The following is a 16,322-nucleotide window of genomic DNA, read 5'->3' as shown; positions in this document are numbered from 1 at the left end:
TCCGGGCTCTGGTGACCTGCGGCCGGTCAGGTGCTCCGGGCGGGTCCGGACTCCGGAAACTCGAGTTTCCTTCCTCTTTTCATTCGTAAGTCTTAGCCTTCCCTCCAGCTACTCGGTGTACCCGCGGGTCCTTTTTAAAATTTGGGGTGACATCCCCGCTCTTACCACTCGCTGGAAGTCCTGGCCGCAGCGATCAGACAGGAAGAGGCGAAGGGCATCCAGCCGGGAAAGGAGGAAGGGAAACTGTTATTCGCAGGTGACAGGGTATCGTTCCTAGAAAGCCCCGAAGCCTCCACCAGGAAACTGCTAGACTCCAGTGAGTTTGGCAGCGTAGCAGGTTACAGAATCAACACCCAAAAGGCGGTGGCTTTTTAAAAAATAAACCAATAATGAATTCTCAGAAAGAGAAACTAAACAATCCCATTTACTATTGCAACAACAACAACAACAAAATTAAGGAATTTAGGAATAAACTTAACCACCCAACTGGTTTGGCTCAGTGGATAGAGCGTCGGCCTGCGGACTGAAGGGTCCCAGGTTCGATTCCGGCCAAGGGCATGTACCTTGGTTGCGGGCACATCCCCAGTAGGGAGTGTGCAGGAGGCAGCAGATTGATGTTTCTCCCTCATCAATGTTTCTAACTCTCTATCCCTCTCCCTTCCTCTCTGTAAAAAATCAATAAAATATATCTTTAAAAAAAAAGAAAGAGGAAACTAAACAATCCCATTTACTATTGTAACAACAACAACAACAAAATTAAGGAACTTAGGAATAAACTTAACCAAGGCGGTAGAAGACCTGTACTCGGAAAACTACAGGATGCTGAAAAAAAAGAGGAAGATAAACACTACGTGGAAGAATATACCGTGTTCATGGATTGGTAGAATTCACATCATTAAAATGCCCATACTCCCAAAGCGATCTGCAGATTCAGTACAATCCCCATGAAAATACCAACAGCATATTTCACAGATGGAACAAAAAAAGGCCCCCGAACGGCCTCAGCAATCCTGAGAAAGAAGAACAAAGTTGGAGGAATCACAATACCAGATCTCAAGTTACGCTACAAAGCCACTGTAATCAAGACAGCCTGGTACTGGCACTCGAATAGGCATATAGATCAATGGAACAGAACAGAGACCCCAGAAATCCCCCATTACACTCAATATTTGACAAAGGAGGCAAGAGCATACAATGGAGTCAAGACAGTCTCTTCAATAAATGGTGTTGGGAAAACTGGACAGACACATGCAAAAAAATGAAACTAGACCACCAGCTTATCCCATATACAAGAATAAACTCAAAATGGTTAAAAAACTTAATGTAAGTCATGAAACCATAAAAATCCTAAAAGAAACCATAGGCAGCAAAATCTCAGATATCTCTCGTAGCAATATGTTTACGGATACATGTGATGGCGAATCTATGACACGCGTGTCAGAGGTGACACGTGAACTCATTTTTTTGGTTGATTTTTCTTTGTTAAATGGCATTTAAATATATAAAATAAATATCAAAAATATAAGTCTTTGTTTTACTATGGTTGCAAATATCAAAAATTTCTATATGTGACATGGCACCAGAGTTAAGTTAGGGTTTTTCAAAATGCTGACACGCCGAGCTCAAAAGGTTTGCCATCACTGTCCTAGGGCAAAGGAAACTAAGGATAAAATAAACAAATGGGACTACATTAAAATAAAAGGCTTCTGCACAGCAAAAGAAACCATCAACAAAATGAAAAGGGAGCCCACTGTATGGGAGGACATATTTGGCAACGATACATCTGATAAAGGGTTAATATCCAAAATATACAGGGAACTCATACAACTTGACAAAAGGAAGACAATGCCATTAAAAAATGGGCAAAGGACCTAAATAGACACTTCTCCAAAGTGAACACACAGATGGCCAAGAGACATATGAAAAAATGCTCAAAGTCACTGATCATCAGAGAGGTGCAAATTAAAATGACAAGGTATCACCTCAGACCTGGATGTCTGAGATTTTGCTGCCAATATAAGTATACTCGGTGAGAATTGGGATCAGATCTTTGACTACAATAGCATCCTGTTATTTGACAAATATCAGTGAAATAATTTCTAACTTACCTTTAAGAATAATTATGATATAAAGAAAAGTGATGCATTTTTTCCCCTCTGTTTTGATTTTGCACAGGGCAACTGCCTCCGTTTCATTCGAGGAAACCTTTAAAAGAAACTTGCTTAAAATCTGAGCTCACACACGGAAGAGAGACCGCAACCAACGCTGAAGTGGAGGGGAAAGATGCTGTCCTTGAACAACCTACAGAATGTCATCTACAACCCGGTAACCGAGTCCTCTGCAGTCACTTTCTACCTTTGGCAGGATTGTGAGCAACCCCAGGGCTGCAGTGACTGCGTAGCTGTTTGAAAACAGTGCGGGCCACTTGGGAAATGCTGGGTTTATATGTGATAAAAACGTGGGGCTTAACAATGTAGTCTTTCCGCTTCTTGTAAAAGCATATTTGTTCAAATTATTTCCCCCAGATAATCCCCTATGTTGGGACCATCCCTGAGCAGTTGGAGCCTGGAACTTTGATTGTGATCCGTGGGCACGTTCCCGGGGACTCGGACAGGTAAGATCGTTGCATTCGATGAAGAAGAACTCGAAGAAACTGTCTCCTTGTGACAATAACATAACGTAGGAGAGACATTAAGGTACTTGAGGCTGATTTTGCTTCCATCAGTATCCTGGCCCAGATGCTGAGATTGGAATGAGTGACTGAAATAGACATTATTTGGGTTTTTTATTTTATTGCTCTAAGTCTGATCTCATTATAAAGAACTAGAGGCCTGGTGCACGGATTTGTGCACTGGTGGGGTCCCTCAGTCTTGCCTGCGCCCTCCTGTAATCTAGGACCCCTTGGGGGATGTCAGACCGCCGGTTTCAGCCCGATCCCCGCAGGCTAGGCTCAGGGCACCGGGCCTCTAGTATGCATATAAGATCTTTGGTTAATCTCTTCCCACCCTCCCCCCGCCCCCCTTCCCTCTGAGATTCATCAGTCTGTTCCATGTTTCCATGCCTGTGTGTTGAGCGTCTGCCCCCTGGTGGTCAGTGTGTGTCATCGATAACGGTCGCTTAGGCTTTTATATATATAGATTGGATGTGTGGTTAGTGAGGGGAACTGTGGTCAGATGACGGACAGATTCCAGTTGCAGGGTCACCCCCACAGCGTCTCCTAAGGCCCGTTTGGGTAGTTTTCATCTGATGGGCTGGGTACAAACTGTGGACAAGGCCGTATCTGTTAGAGTTGGGCTCAGGTCAGTGTGGCTGCTGACCACATGACAATGGCTTAAAGGAAAGAGTCGGGTCTGAAGTAGTTTTCATCTGATGGGCTGGGTACAAACTGTGGACGAGGCCGTATCTGTTAGAGTTGGGCTCAGGTCAGTGGCTGCCGCCCACATGACAATGGCTTAAAGGAAAGAGTTGGGTCTGAGGGAGACAGCCCAGGCGCTTAAGGCAGTGCTGCCAAGTCTTAAAGAAGCAGGCCTCCTCTGGCGTCCGCTCTGCTGTCCCAGGTGAAGGCCTCTTCCCCGTGATTCTTGGCGCTAGAACTGCAGCCTCACATCGTGCGTTGGGTAGCCGGGTGGGCGCATGTGCTGTTTGTGGGGAAGGCCAGGGGATGGACTAGGGAGGCTGGAGAATGGAGGCTCCCTCTGGACAGACGGGGCCCCAGCCCCAGCTCTGGGGTCCGTTACTAAGGAAGAAGCGAAGGAAGGGTGGTTAGGCCCTGTGGGTGAATGAGGAGAGGGTCCGCCATGTGTTCCTCCGCCTGGAGTCCCTGCTGTGGGCCCCCACTCCGTGCGGCCTCCCTCTCCCGGTGCTCAGAGCCGTCTCTCCTCCCAGGTTCCAGGTGGACCTACAGTGCGGCAGCAGCGTGAACCCTCGAGCGGACGTGGTCTTCCACTTCAACCCCCGTTTCAAAAGGACCAACTGCATCGTGTGCAACACTCTGAAAAACGAGAAATGGGGGCGGGAGGAGATCACCTACGACATGCCTTTCAGGAAGGAGAAGTCCTTCGAGATCGTGATGATGGTGCTGAAAGACAAATTCCAGGTGCCGTTGGGAGGCTAAAAGCTGGACCTCACTCATGAGCGTGGGCAGGACGCTTTCCCAGTAGGGAGCTCGCCCTCCCGTTTCTCAAATCCAGAGAGTCTGGCTGGATGACTGCTCAGTGCAGGGGCCAGGCGGGTCCCATCGGCGAGGCGGGAGCCACAGCTCCTTCCTGGTCATGTTTCTCCTCGCAGGGCGGAGCTCAGGTCTGAATTGGCCCCGCCCTGTATTTTTTGTGGGTCAGTAGTTATAACCATGACCCAAGCGGGGGGACTAATGACAGGTGGGAATGTAGAAGCCAGGATCCCAGTGTGAAGTCAGGTCCTGCTACAAGGAGGTTCTTTAGGGTCGTGGGATTTCAGATGCAGAGATCTCAGAATCTGGCTGCCATGAGCATCTCCTCTCGGCCTGTGGGACGGAGAACGTGGTCCCCCGGCCCTCCCCCTGCTCGCCTTCACTCGCCATCGAGAGAAGACTCCCATTCCTGGTGGGGTCCTTCCTGGCCTCAGGATCCGCCCCCATCCAGGACATCGCCCCTAAGTCTCCTGAACTCCATGCGCCCTCCCTCCCCGGGCCTTTGGGCCCTTGTTCCTACCGTGCTTTGGTTTCATCCTGTGTTTATTTTGCCCGCCACTGGGATTTTAAGCTCCTTTTGCTTAGAGACCATCCGTATTCTGTCAGTGTTTTCCCAACATTCCCGACACAGTACCTGCCTTGGGAGGGAGAGAGGGAGGGAGAAGGAGCTGCTTGCACTGGCACCTGCCGTGTCAGGCTGAGCTGGGACCCACAGCAGGGCCTCGTCCCCTCACACGGCAGCCCTGTGGGGAGAGCATTGCCTGCTTGCAAACAGCGATCCCAGAGAAGCTGGGGACTTGCCCAGGGTCATTCCTTCACCAAGTGCAGCAAAGGCAGGCTGAGCGCCTGCCCCCTGCACTGTGGGCTCTCGGAGGGGGGCACACTTGCGGGGTGGATCTCTCCTGGGCTCAGGCCTCCCGGGCATCCGGGGCCTCTGAATCCTGAAGGTCTCATCTACGCACAGATACGTACATGCAGACCCGCGTATGTGCACGCGTGCACGACTGGTGTGCAGAGAACAAGTGCAGCAAAGGCAGGCTGAGCGCCTGCCCCCTGCACTGTGGGCTCTCGGAGGGGGGCACACTTGCGGGGTGGATCTCTCCTGGGCTCAGGCCTCCCGGGCATCCGGGGCCTCTGAATCCTGGAGGTCTCACCTACGCACAGATACGTACATGCAGACCCACGTATGTGCACGCGTGCACGACTGGTGTGCAGAGGACGGACGGACTTACGGCTTTAACGAGATCAGGAAGCCAGGAGAAGATAAACCCTGCTGGTGGGCAGGGTTTATCTGGTGGGGCCCTGCGGGAAAGGGATCAACTTAAAACTCAACCCAAGTAAACAGATTTCAGTTTGTGTAAATCTGTAAGATGAACTTGTTAACTGTTTGTAAACCGTGTCCACCCAGGTGGCTGTCAATGGAAAACACACGCTGCTCTACGCCCACAGGATCAGCCCCGAGAAAATCGACACCCTGGGCATCTACGGCAAAGTGAGCATCCACTCCGTGGGCTTCAGCTTCAGCTCGGTGAGTGGCCTTCCCCCACGCGGGGCCGTCGGTGACGCTTCCTGCCGAGATGGAAGGAAACCCCTTCAGTTAACGCCTGGACCCCCCCATGCTATTGCCGTCTGCAGACCTCCAATCTAGGGCAGCTCCAACAAAAAGCCCTTTTTAGCCGCTGGGGCTGTTCCCTCGACCCAGGAGTACGGGGGAGTCTCTCCAAGATGTTTCCTGGAGGTGGGCTGTCTGAGAAAAGGGGTGTCTGCATTTTAAGTTGTGGTTGAAAGTGCTAACTTGCCCTCCCAAAATACTAAGGCAGAATTCTCAAGCATATTTAAACAAAATAATAAAGTGTATGGATTTGAGAGAGGGAGGAAGGGAGAGGGAGATAGGGACATTTATGTTGATCGATCGCTGCCTCCTGCATGCCCCCCGCCAGGAATCGAGTCTGCAACCCCACATGTGCCCTGACCGGGAATCAGACCTGCAACCTCTCGGTGCACGGGTCGCCGCTCAGCCACTGAGCCCCACTGGCCGGGCTGTAATGCTTGTTGTTATGTCAAGCAGATTGCACTTGGAATTGGATGGATGCTAACGATCAGTCTTATCTTTTCTTCAGGATTTAAGGAGCGCCCAAGCATCCACTCTGGAAGTGGCAGTTCTGAATGGAGAAGATGTAAGTGTCAAGTCTTTGAATGAACCACAGTTTATTTTTTTTTAAAGAATGCAGTTGTTTTTTTAAAAAAATATATATTTCTTTATTGATTTCAGAGAGGAAGGGAGAGGGAGAGTTAGAAACGTCAATGATGAGAGAATCATTGATTGGCTGCCTCCTGCACGTCCCGTCCCCACTGGGGATCGAGCCGCAACCTGGGCATGTGCCCTTGGCCGGAATCGAACCCGGGACCTCCCAGTCCGCAGGCCGACGCTCTTTCCACTGAGCCAAACCGGCTAGGGCTGAACCACCAGTTTAAAACGGGGGTCGGGGGGGGGGGTTAGGGGTACAGGATTCCGATTGTTCTTCCAGCCTGAGGAGCCCTGACGACTCCGGACCACACCGCCATGGAGCTCTTGTTGCCTGGGGATCAGCCCCAGGGCAGAGCAGGCACTGTGGTCCCAGCCAGGCTGGCTCAGGACACTAGGGAGATCCAGTTACTCCTGTTACGTACACAGCGCTGCGGTTCTTTCCTTTCAGGCGTCCTCATTCTGTCTCTCTCTCCCCGTAGGTACCCAGTGCCGGCATGTCACAGTTTGTAAGTATTGCTGCCTGGTAGAATATGTAGAACATTCTGTAAAGCTGCCCAGTGAGCGAGTGGTTTCAGTGTTGGAAGACAGCGCCATTCATCCCAGCCCTCACTGCGGCCCTGTCTCCCCACAGCCTAGTAATAGAGGAGACACTGATAAAATCGTACCCAGAACTGTCTGCACCAAGAGCAAAGGTTCGACTGCCCATCACACTTTGACTTGCGCCAAAATACTACCTATCAACTGTTTGTCAAAGGTTTGAAGAGCCCCCAATGTTTACTCCCGTAGGACGAGTTAAGTTTTAATTTGCTGATAAATGGTGCCTCGACCCTCCGTAGAAGCCCAGAGCAGCCACCTGGCATGTGTGTGCTGCCCCTGGACATCCTCCGGCCCCAGGCCCCTAAGGAGCCATTGGTGTGATTCCCTCCCTGCCCCCTCGAGGCAGGAGCAGCGTTTCCGACCCCACCCACAGGCTCTTCGGCGGGAGCCTCACTCACTCAGGACAGCAGGTCCCACTCCACACCCCTCCTTTCATGAGTGTTTGCCGTGAGCCAGGCACAGTGGTTCCTGCTGGGGGTCCATCCGGGACCAGGGCAGACACCGACTGTCCCTTCATGGGGTTGACAGCCACAGCCTTTGAACACGTCCGTGTTTGGGCAGTTTTCCCACATGATGGCGTCCTGCAGGCTTCCTGGTGCCGACTGTGGTCTCTTTTCAGAGTCTGCCTTTCGTGGCGAGGTTGAACTCCTCCATGGGCCCTGGACGGACTGTCGTCATTAAAGGAGAAGTGAACGCGAAGGCCAAAGGGTTGGTATCACTGAGTTAACAGTAATAGTGCAACCCCCTTCCACGTGTGACAAGTGCAACCCCCTCCCACGTGTAATAGTGCAACCCTCTCCCACGTGTGACAGTGCAACCCCCTCCCACGTGTGACAGTGCAACCCTCTCCCACGTGTGACAGTGCAACCCTCGTCCACGTGTGACAGTGCAACCCTCCCACGTGTCTCCTCTTAGCTCTCACCGCACAACCGTCTTGTGAGATCCCAGTAGTGCTAGGGTGCCAGTCCTCAGCTGAAAGGTGCGGGTAATAAAGAACTTAGGCTGCTCACTGGTTGGTGGCAGAACCAGGACTAAATCCTAATGTTGTGGCCAGACTCAGGGTGTCCCTCCTTCCCTGGCAGAATCCAGGGCAGCCCTGGGAGGTCCTGTAGCTCTTGTTAGGGCCCCTCTTGTCATGTAACTTGTAAAATGCCTGCTTTACGGACCTTCTCCAGGGATATTCGGATTCTGAAAGCTTGAAATGAGGTATTTCCTAGACAGAAGTACACTTCCAAGAACAGAACACACAGACATGAGGAGAATCCCTTGACAGGACCCTGCCCCCCGCAGCTGAAGAACTCACTTGGCTTATTCTTCTAAACCCTCAGCTTCCTAACCAGATCCGTACCTTCAACATTGATTTTAAAGTTCTTTTTTTCCATCTTCATTTTACAAATAACATATCTATGGAATGCTAACTTGGAATTTACAGTTTCATTTCACCTTTCGTGTTCCTATGTCCATATGCATACTTATATTTTGTGTAATTATAATCAGAGTTCAGTTCTGCTTGTTACATTTCAGAAAGTGCACTACTCTCTTCTAGTTGACTAAATTTTATTTTTTTTGTCTTAAAAGCTTTAATGTTGATCTGATATCAGGAAAATCAAAGGATATTGCTCTCCACTTGAACCCGCGCCTGAATAGTAAAGCATTTATAAGGAATTCTTTCCTTCAAGAGTCCTGGGGAGAAGAAGAGAGAAATATTACCTGTTTCCCATTTAGTCCTGGGATGTACTTTGAGGTAAGATCATATTTTGAAAACGGGATGGGGAAAAGGATCCTGGGAGCAGGGGTCAGACAGACGGTCCGTGCAGGTCAAGCCCTACTGTGCAGCTGTGTGTGTGTGTGTTTTATTTTGAGATTGTATTTTCAATGTCCTATTTATAACATAGAAAGTCAGTGCAAATGGCAAACCCAGTAGAATGGAATTATTAGACATTTGTTGTCATGTCAAAAACTGGATAGCCCGTTAGTTAATGGGAATTTTAGCAGGAACCTTGTCTCAGTCCTGGGGTGATATTTTTAATGCCCCGTGGATATGGAGACACGGGGGCCATGAAACTGCCTGCACTGCCATCGTCCCTGTTGGTCACACACAGCTTTGGGTGGCAGCCCTTTCTTCCAGGAAGTGAGTCCTGTTTGTACAAGAAACTCAGATTTTTAAACCAAGGGAAGCACTAACGTTGCGCGTCCTTTCCTTTCAGATGATAATTTACTGTGATGTTAAGGAGTTCAAGGTTGCGGTGAATGGCGTCCACAGCCTGGAGTACAAGCACAGGTTTAAAGAGCTCCCCAGCATCGACACCCTGGAGGTTGACGGAGACATCCAGCTGCTGGAAGTAAGGAGCTGGTAGCTGGCACGACCACCACAAAAACTGAAATACAGAATGGCTTACGTGACACTGGCCTGGTTAAAATGCATCTCACGACCATACTACCTGTGTATATAGTTAAGATGAGCTTCCGCAGCATTAGTCCTCCTGGTGTCCTTAGACCTGTCATGCAGGAGGCTCTGTCTAGCGCAGGAGGAGGAAGTTGGAGGCAGCAGCAGCTTATGCATTATTCAGGCCTCCTCCTCTCTCCCCACCTGCCTCTCGTTTATAACCTGCTTCACAGTCACCAGGCACTGGTGAGGTGCCTGCAATATACAGCAGCAAACATGCATCGAGCACTGCCTTTGCCAGCACTGTGCTGGGTTGGATGTACAGTGGTGTCCAAAACCATGTTCCTTATGCTCTTCTGTCTGCCCTTGTGCCACTGCAGGTTAGATACACTCACCAGGGCCTTGGAATGACTCAGCTATTAAATCACCTAAGACATTAATTATAGAAGACACTACTACAGCCCCAGGGACCACATTCTTAAGGAGCCTTCTCTCATCCCCGCAGCCGAGGAGTTGATAGCGACTTACATCTGGCAGTTCCCTTTAACATAATAAGCATCTAACTGTAAGCACCACCAAATCATTAACACTATGACATGAACACGGCACAGAGATTAAGGTAACAAAACGAAGCAAAAGCAACAAAAACAAATGGTGTTGAAATTCACTTGATGTTGATCACAATACTTTTGTACCAGTAAGTGGTTATTGTAGAATATTTTTTTTATGAATTTAGGGGGAGTTAAAGGTCTGCACATACCTGTACAGAGAGTTTAAGGTAGAAGTGAGAGGAATTCAATTTGCAAATGTTTATGGGTCACAAAGCAAAGTTAAGAATTGATTTAATGTTTATGAAACAGGCCCTACCAGAAAGTTAAATAGACCAACGTGGAGAGGCAACATAAACACCTGTTGGTTGTCTGCATGCAAAGCGACACCGCCTCTCTGCTCTTCCAGATTAGTCCATCACTAGGCTGAGATCAAACATTGTTCTATCTAAGTGATTAAATCAAACCTGTATCAGCAAGTTAAGTGTTGCATTTCAACGAAGCAAAAGCAACAAAAACAAATGGTGTTGAAATTCACTTGATGTTGATCACAATACTTTTGTACCAGTAAGTGGTTATTGTAGAATATTTTTTCTATGAATTTAGGGGGAGTTAAAGGTCTGCACATACCTGTACAGAGAGTTTAAGGTAGAAGTGAGAGGAATTCAATTTGCAAATGTTTATGGGTCACAAAGCAAAGTTAAGAATTGATTTAATGTTTATGAAACAGGCCCTACCAGAAAGTGAAATAGACCAACGTAGAGAGGCAACATAAACACCTGTTCGTTGTCTGCATGCAAAGCGACACCGCCTCTCTGCTTTTCCAAAGATTAGTCCATCACTAGGCTGAGATCAAACATTGTTCTATCTGAGTGATTAAATCAAACCTGTATCAGCAAGTTAAGTGTTGCATTTCTGTAATTTTTCCTATGATTCTTTGAAACGAGTTGGCAGAATTCTTTGCAGAATTCTTACATGTCAGATCTTGTTTCAGGAAATTTAAGAGGCTTGGGAGTGGGGAGGTAAAAAGCTACATCAGCCAGATCATTTGTCATATTAAATTGCTGAGCTGGATTCTGCCAGGATTGAGGAGCATTTTCATAACAGATATTCGTTATTTTTTAATACCAATATACTGAAAAGAAAAGAATACTATTACCAATATATACATATATATATAAATATATATTAGCATTCTTTCCCACATTTTCCTGTTAGTTTATTATGCCAAGTCTTGCCAAACTCAAAAAACATTGATGGGGGCGGGAGGGCAAGAAGACTCTAGAATCCCAGGGTTATTTTTCTTCTTCCTGAAAGTTTGCATGACTGAGATTTTCCTCTAAGTCCAATAGTTCATTTTACATGGAGATTGTAAAACAAAGGACTGAATACAAAATCTTAAGATGTTTTTGAAGTGAAGCTATTAGCATTTATGACTGAATCTTACTAAGACTTTCCTTGAAGAGAATATATGTGTCTCTAAACTGCATGTCAGCCTTTTGCTTCTTTGTCACGACTGTCACTGTGACATCATATAAGGATTAGAGAACTTCAAAAAAATGCGATTCTCTCTCATACAAGTGATTCTTGGTTACCACCAGTGGGAAAGTCCTCCTCCTACTCCTGGGGCGGGTGGAAGTGGGGGAGAGGTGGGGGGCTTCCGGTTGGTGCATCTGTCAGGTTTAGCTGTTTTAGAAACAGCCTGTAGCCTCCACTCCCTCCGCCCGCGCGAAAGGCCGAAAGATAAAGGAGATAATCATTGTCCTGAGTGAAAAATACATTCCAGAACTACTGCCCTCTATGGGCACACAAAAAATCAAGGCTGAGTGTTATCTACCCAAAATGAAACTAAAAGCCCAAATGGCTTTACACGGTCAAAAGCATTCTTGTTGAAAGCCGAATAACTCACTTTCTTGAAGTGAAGAAAATGTACTGCTTTGAGTGAATCTGACCTGGCTACCGGGTGCGTAAGACATTCCTTTACCGAAGAGCTAAGGGTTGCACCTGCAGTCCAGTGGGTATGGTCAGCTGGGGCGGGAGGATGAGACCTGCTGTACCAGCACAGTCAGGAAGGACTAATAAACGTTGAAACAACACAGCCGCCTGTATCAAACCACCACGTGTCATTTACTCTTTGCAATTCTGTACAGATGGCAGGAGGGGTTGGATGGAGTACAAACCAGGGAGGAATCTTGTCAAGTCCACGTTGGTGTGAAGGCACCAAAACGAACATGGCACCAAACACCCCAAATAAAAATATAAAATATAAATCCGAACTCTGAACAGAGTGCGAACCCCTCCCCCGGTCAGAAGTAGCTCTGCAGCGGCTCCCCCAGGACGGCCTCCAGCTGCTGCACTGTCCGCTGGCACTGATGCTCCACCTCTTCACACTCATCTAGAAGTGAAAGGACACGGGTCAGCTTCCGGCCCCGGTTCCCACCACCTCATCCAGGCGTCCCCCCGTCTCTGACCACCAGTCAGCAGACAGGGAAGCACATCAGAGAAGCGGAGGCACCTGGGAGCCTCCGTATTCCTGTGCCTTCCTCCCTGCCAGGGGTCTTAGGCCTGGGAGACAGAACCCAACAGAGGCCCCACAAAATTATTCCCAATTCCTGGCGGTGCCATGCTCCGGGCCATAAGAACCAGGTGCATGTCCTTTGTGGAGATGAGCCGTGGATCACCGTGAAAGCGGCGTGGCCTCCCTGCCTCCACCCCCCGCTTAGGGGGAAGCCCCACTGTCATTCCTTGGGCTGCGCTGTGCCTGGTGCTTCCTGGGCCCCGTGTCCACACCGCACACACCTGGCTCCCACCCCAGCTCCACTGTCACACGTGCTTTGTTAGTTCATCAAGTTACTTAATCCCTAAAGCCTCTAGTTCTCTCCTTTGTGAAACGAGCACTGTAACGGCATCTACGTCCTGAGGATAATGAGGACCATGCCCAGCGCGGAGTGGACGCTGGTCACTGTGAACAGGAAGCTGTCCTAGGCTGCCGCAATGCCCTAGACATCGTGCTACAACAGGCTACATCTGCAGCCAAAATACACGTGTGAGGGAAAGGCAAAGGAAAGGCCATCTCCTAATCTCTTCCCGCCACCCCACTCAAACAGGAACCCGGCCTCCCAGGTCCCCAGTTGGAGCCAAGACTATCCCACTGCACCCACATTTGCTTTTTCATTGGGAATTACCTTCCATCAATTCAGCTAAGAAAGGAATGGACTCTGGCAGCAAGACCATGTAATTCTCCTTCAGTGTCTCCGCCAGTGCGAGCACGGTAATGAGGGCCGCAAATCGAACCTGAGGGACCAAAGCAAAGGTTGGTAAAACTAGTATCTTAAAAACGAAATGTTCTTTAACGTGAGTTTATTTCACTTTATGTCCATTCAGCTTTCACCTAGGATGCCAGGTTACTGAGCAGCTTGGGATCTGTTTGTCATACAGGCAACCTGAACTGTGTTCCGCACTCTGACCCCCATGTCAGTGAGTGTCACTAGCTACACCTACCTTCCATTTCCCACAGACCCCTCGGCCTGAGATTCACTCTCACCCAAAGAAAGTCTGTGCACAAGCTCAGAGCATTGGTCTCTGGGAGCAGGGACACTTAAGACACTTAACGTCTTCTCAAGATTTAAAAGTGCAGAAGTATTAAAAGTATTTGAGTGTTCGTGCCACACACACACTATAGGGGCCGGGGAGGACTGCTGTTATTTATAAATAACCCGGAAGTAAAACCCAAAAACGCAGGCACAAACTTGTGTCCGGCACAGCCTGCCCGCTGGTGCTAGAAGATGGGCAGCCGTGTTTGTCCCGCTAGTTACCATGGTTGCACAGCTGTGAGCGCGATAGCTGTTTGGGCTACATGGCGAGAACACCGGGCACAGTGCTGGCACCAGTGCTGCCACCGCGGCTCCTGACCTTGGGCGAGGAGTCTCTCGTCTTCAGCAGGACCTGGTAGTTCAGGGGCTTCCAGAGGGAGTCGTCGGCCATGGCCACCGAGAACTGGGCGATGCAGGGGACCAGGTGCCTCGTCACCCGCTCCTGGAACCTCTCTTCTCCTCCCAGCCGGTTCTCCAGCTGAGGAGAGAGAAAAGGACTTTGAGCGACAGGGCTCATTCTGTTTGAAAAAATACCCAACGTATAAATAATATTCTACTGTCCTCATGGCGGGCTCAACACCAGGAGCTGTTACAAATTAAAAACTTAACCACTAGACCAGCGGTTGCCAACCTTTTAGACCTCACGGAACACTAGTGGTCTGTGGACCACCAGTTGGCGACCGCCGCATTAGACCTTACATTGTGCCTTTCATGTGAAAAATTCAAAAGCAGAGCTCAGTAAAACCACCAATGAAGATAAGTTAAATCCACAAAAAATGAGAAGTTAAAAGATGGTTTGACTTGGTTACCTGGTCCACCAGAGGCATCATCAAGGCTTCTGCTCTCTCTTTACTTAGAAAGTGCTGGGTGTCAAAAAGGAAGATTTTATGTAAACAGCTCAAGATAAACTGTAAGAGCAAGCAGCACTTTTCAGGGTCATTTTCAGAGTCAAAAAACGCTTCATCTGTAAGAGGGGGAAGAGTAAAAATGAAAAAAAATGTCACAATTGAATCTCCAACGTTTACATTCAAAATCACTATTGACAGAACTACAATCAAGAGGGCATTTCCTCCTCCATCTAGAAAGCAAGCTCAGGATGAGGGTGGCACCGTGGGTGGGCTCTTGGGTAAGTGATTCCTCCTTTCAGTTAACTCATGACCCATTAGCAGACACTTCAGGGCCTGACCACCGACTACAGCATGAAACACCCACCCTTTAGACTTACTGTACTTCCCGAGCTTGTGCAAGGCACACAGAGCAAGGTGTCAACGAGCTGGAGTCAGCTACCAACCTGTTTTGGAGATGTTCACCTGGTTCAAGGTGTCAGCAAAAGGCTTCACCAAGTGGCCGGCGAACAGAGTAAAGAGCCCTTTCAGTTTTGCGGCAATGCAATCCGCCAAGTTGTAAAACGTCAACAGTCTGTCCTTTGGGGCGTCCTCTGTCTTGGCCCAATCAAACAGCTAAAAAGAGAGAGAAGTAGGAGTTTATTCTACACATCTTGTTACTGAGAGGAGCACAGAGCAGACAGGGCGGAAGCAAGCTCACCTTGAAAAACAGGGGTCTGAATGTGACTTCGGAAAGTTTGACAACCATAGCTACCAGGCAGTCGATGATATGGTTTTCTGTTTTTCCAACTTCTTCCAGATCATTCTGAAAACAAAAGAGCTGTTTTATTAGGCAGAGTTCTGACATCCAGCTTTACATACTTCTGGCCAGTAGAACAGCTCACAGCTTTGGGCTGGCGCTCAGCAGGTGCGTTCAGGATTGGGGGGAGTGGCTCTAAGCTGACCTCAGGGTGCTGTGCCCGGAAGTCCAGGGCCTCCAGGAAAAACGTGGTGAGCTGAGACTGATGGGAGGTGAGCTCTTCCTTCTTCATGACCCCGATGTGCTCTTGCAAGATGCTCATAAACGGACCCATGTGGTTCTACCAGGAACACAGCAGAGAGAGGGGCCAGTTCTTCACACTCCAAGTTCATTATGAAGGGGAACCTGTCAGCACCGCACCTCCCCGCCCCAAAGTCCAACCCCGACAGATCTCACCCTCCAGTCCTTCTGGGTGTGCTTGTAGGTTTTGTTGATGGCCGGCAGCAGGACGCGGGGGGACAGAGTGGTGGCCAGTGTCTTTTTCAGAGACGCGAGACGGACATTCGCCTGGGAGGCTGCACCCATTTCACGCGTGATTTTCTCCAAATGAATCACCTACGGAAACAGAAAGACAGCGATCGAGGCCTCTGTGGCTCAGTGAGAACGTCTGCAGAGTCGCAGCGATGACTCGGGAAGACAGCCCAGATGCTAGTGGCTGGGAAGGCTCGGTACCCGTTTGCCAGAGAGTTCCCTTCCCAGCCAACCCTGACCGTCTGCAGATGCAAATGGACGGGTGTCTCTTTCCCAGCGGGAGTTGGGGACCTGGGTGAGTGGTCCGAGCACTCAGACTCGCGATGTTCTCAGGGCAGGAACCCAGCGCCATGAGAACCTGAGCTCCTCCTTGCTAGCAAACTTAGCAGGCTCCTCAGAGGGAGAGGTCCCCTTCTGTACATTTCAAGCGCTGGTTAAATCATTCGCATCAAGGAAGTTATAAATGGCAAACGATCGAGAGAACAGAACAGGTGCGGGGCCATTCTTGGGCATTTTCAGTTGGAAATGCCACCGGCCCACCGTTTGCAGCAAGCTCTGCACTGCACTGCAGGAGGCCTCCAACAGGAGAGCCGGACGCACCCGGTCCTACAGGAAGTAATAAAGGCAGCTCTGCCAGCTCAACGCCAAACCTCTCAGGGAAAAAAAG

At 49.2% G+C, this 16,322-nt stretch overlaps 2 protein-coding genes across 3 annotated transcripts in view; one reads left to right on the top strand and one right to left on the bottom strand.

Moving 5' to 3' along the window:
- Nucleotides 1-2,147: 2,147 nt before the first annotated feature.
- Nucleotides 2,148-10,431, top strand: LGALS8 (lectin, galactoside-binding, soluble, 8). 2 transcript variants are annotated; one of them, XM_005881335.2, is made up of 10 exons: nucleotides 2,148-2,325; nucleotides 2,526-2,614; nucleotides 3,886-4,096; nucleotides 5,577-5,696; nucleotides 6,289-6,345; nucleotides 6,896-6,922; nucleotides 7,048-7,170; nucleotides 7,633-7,721; nucleotides 8,592-8,757; nucleotides 9,221-10,431. In XM_005881335.2, the coding sequence occupies exons 1-10, from the start codon at nucleotides 2,284-2,286 to the stop codon at nucleotides 9,368-9,370; spliced, it is 1,074 nt and encodes a 357-aa protein (XP_005881397.1). In that variant the 5' UTR covers nucleotides 2,148-2,283; the 3' UTR covers nucleotides 9,371-10,431. The 2 variants fall into 2 exon arrangements, with proteins under 2 accessions (XP_005881397.1, XP_005881398.1); XM_005881336.2 differs by lacking the exon at nucleotides 7,048-7,170 and having other exon boundaries at nucleotides 2,149-2,325.
- Nucleotides 10,432-10,543: 112 nt separating this feature from the next.
- The window catches only part of HEATR1 (HEAT repeat containing 1), a 35,360-nt gene continuing 29,581 nt past the window's right edge, over nucleotides 10,544-16,322 (bottom strand). The window contains exons 30-37 of the mRNA XM_014529276.1: nucleotides 15,581-15,739; nucleotides 15,330-15,464; nucleotides 15,086-15,190; nucleotides 14,832-15,000; nucleotides 14,350-14,504; nucleotides 13,860-14,018; nucleotides 13,133-13,241; nucleotides 10,544-12,342 (exon numbers count right to left, since the gene is read on the bottom strand). Coding sequence (XP_014384762.1) covers nucleotides 12,254-12,342; nucleotides 13,133-13,241; nucleotides 13,860-14,018; nucleotides 14,350-14,504; nucleotides 14,832-15,000; nucleotides 15,086-15,190; nucleotides 15,330-15,464; nucleotides 15,581-15,739 — 1,080 coding nt within the window. The 3' untranslated portion in view covers nucleotides 10,544-12,253. The remainder of the gene's footprint in view (nucleotides 12,343-13,132; nucleotides 13,242-13,859; nucleotides 14,019-14,349; nucleotides 14,505-14,831; nucleotides 15,001-15,085; nucleotides 15,191-15,329; nucleotides 15,465-15,580; nucleotides 15,740-16,322) is intronic.

Source organism: Myotis brandtii, unplaced genomic scaffold, assembly GCF_000412655.1.
Source record: "Myotis brandtii unplaced genomic scaffold, ASM41265v1 scaffold679, whole genome shotgun sequence".
NCBI classification, from domain to species: Eukaryota; Metazoa; Chordata; class Mammalia; order Chiroptera; family Vespertilionidae; genus Myotis; species Myotis brandtii.
Note: the sequence above shows the minus strand (reverse complement) of the source record. Positions and strands in the feature narration are given on the sequence as shown.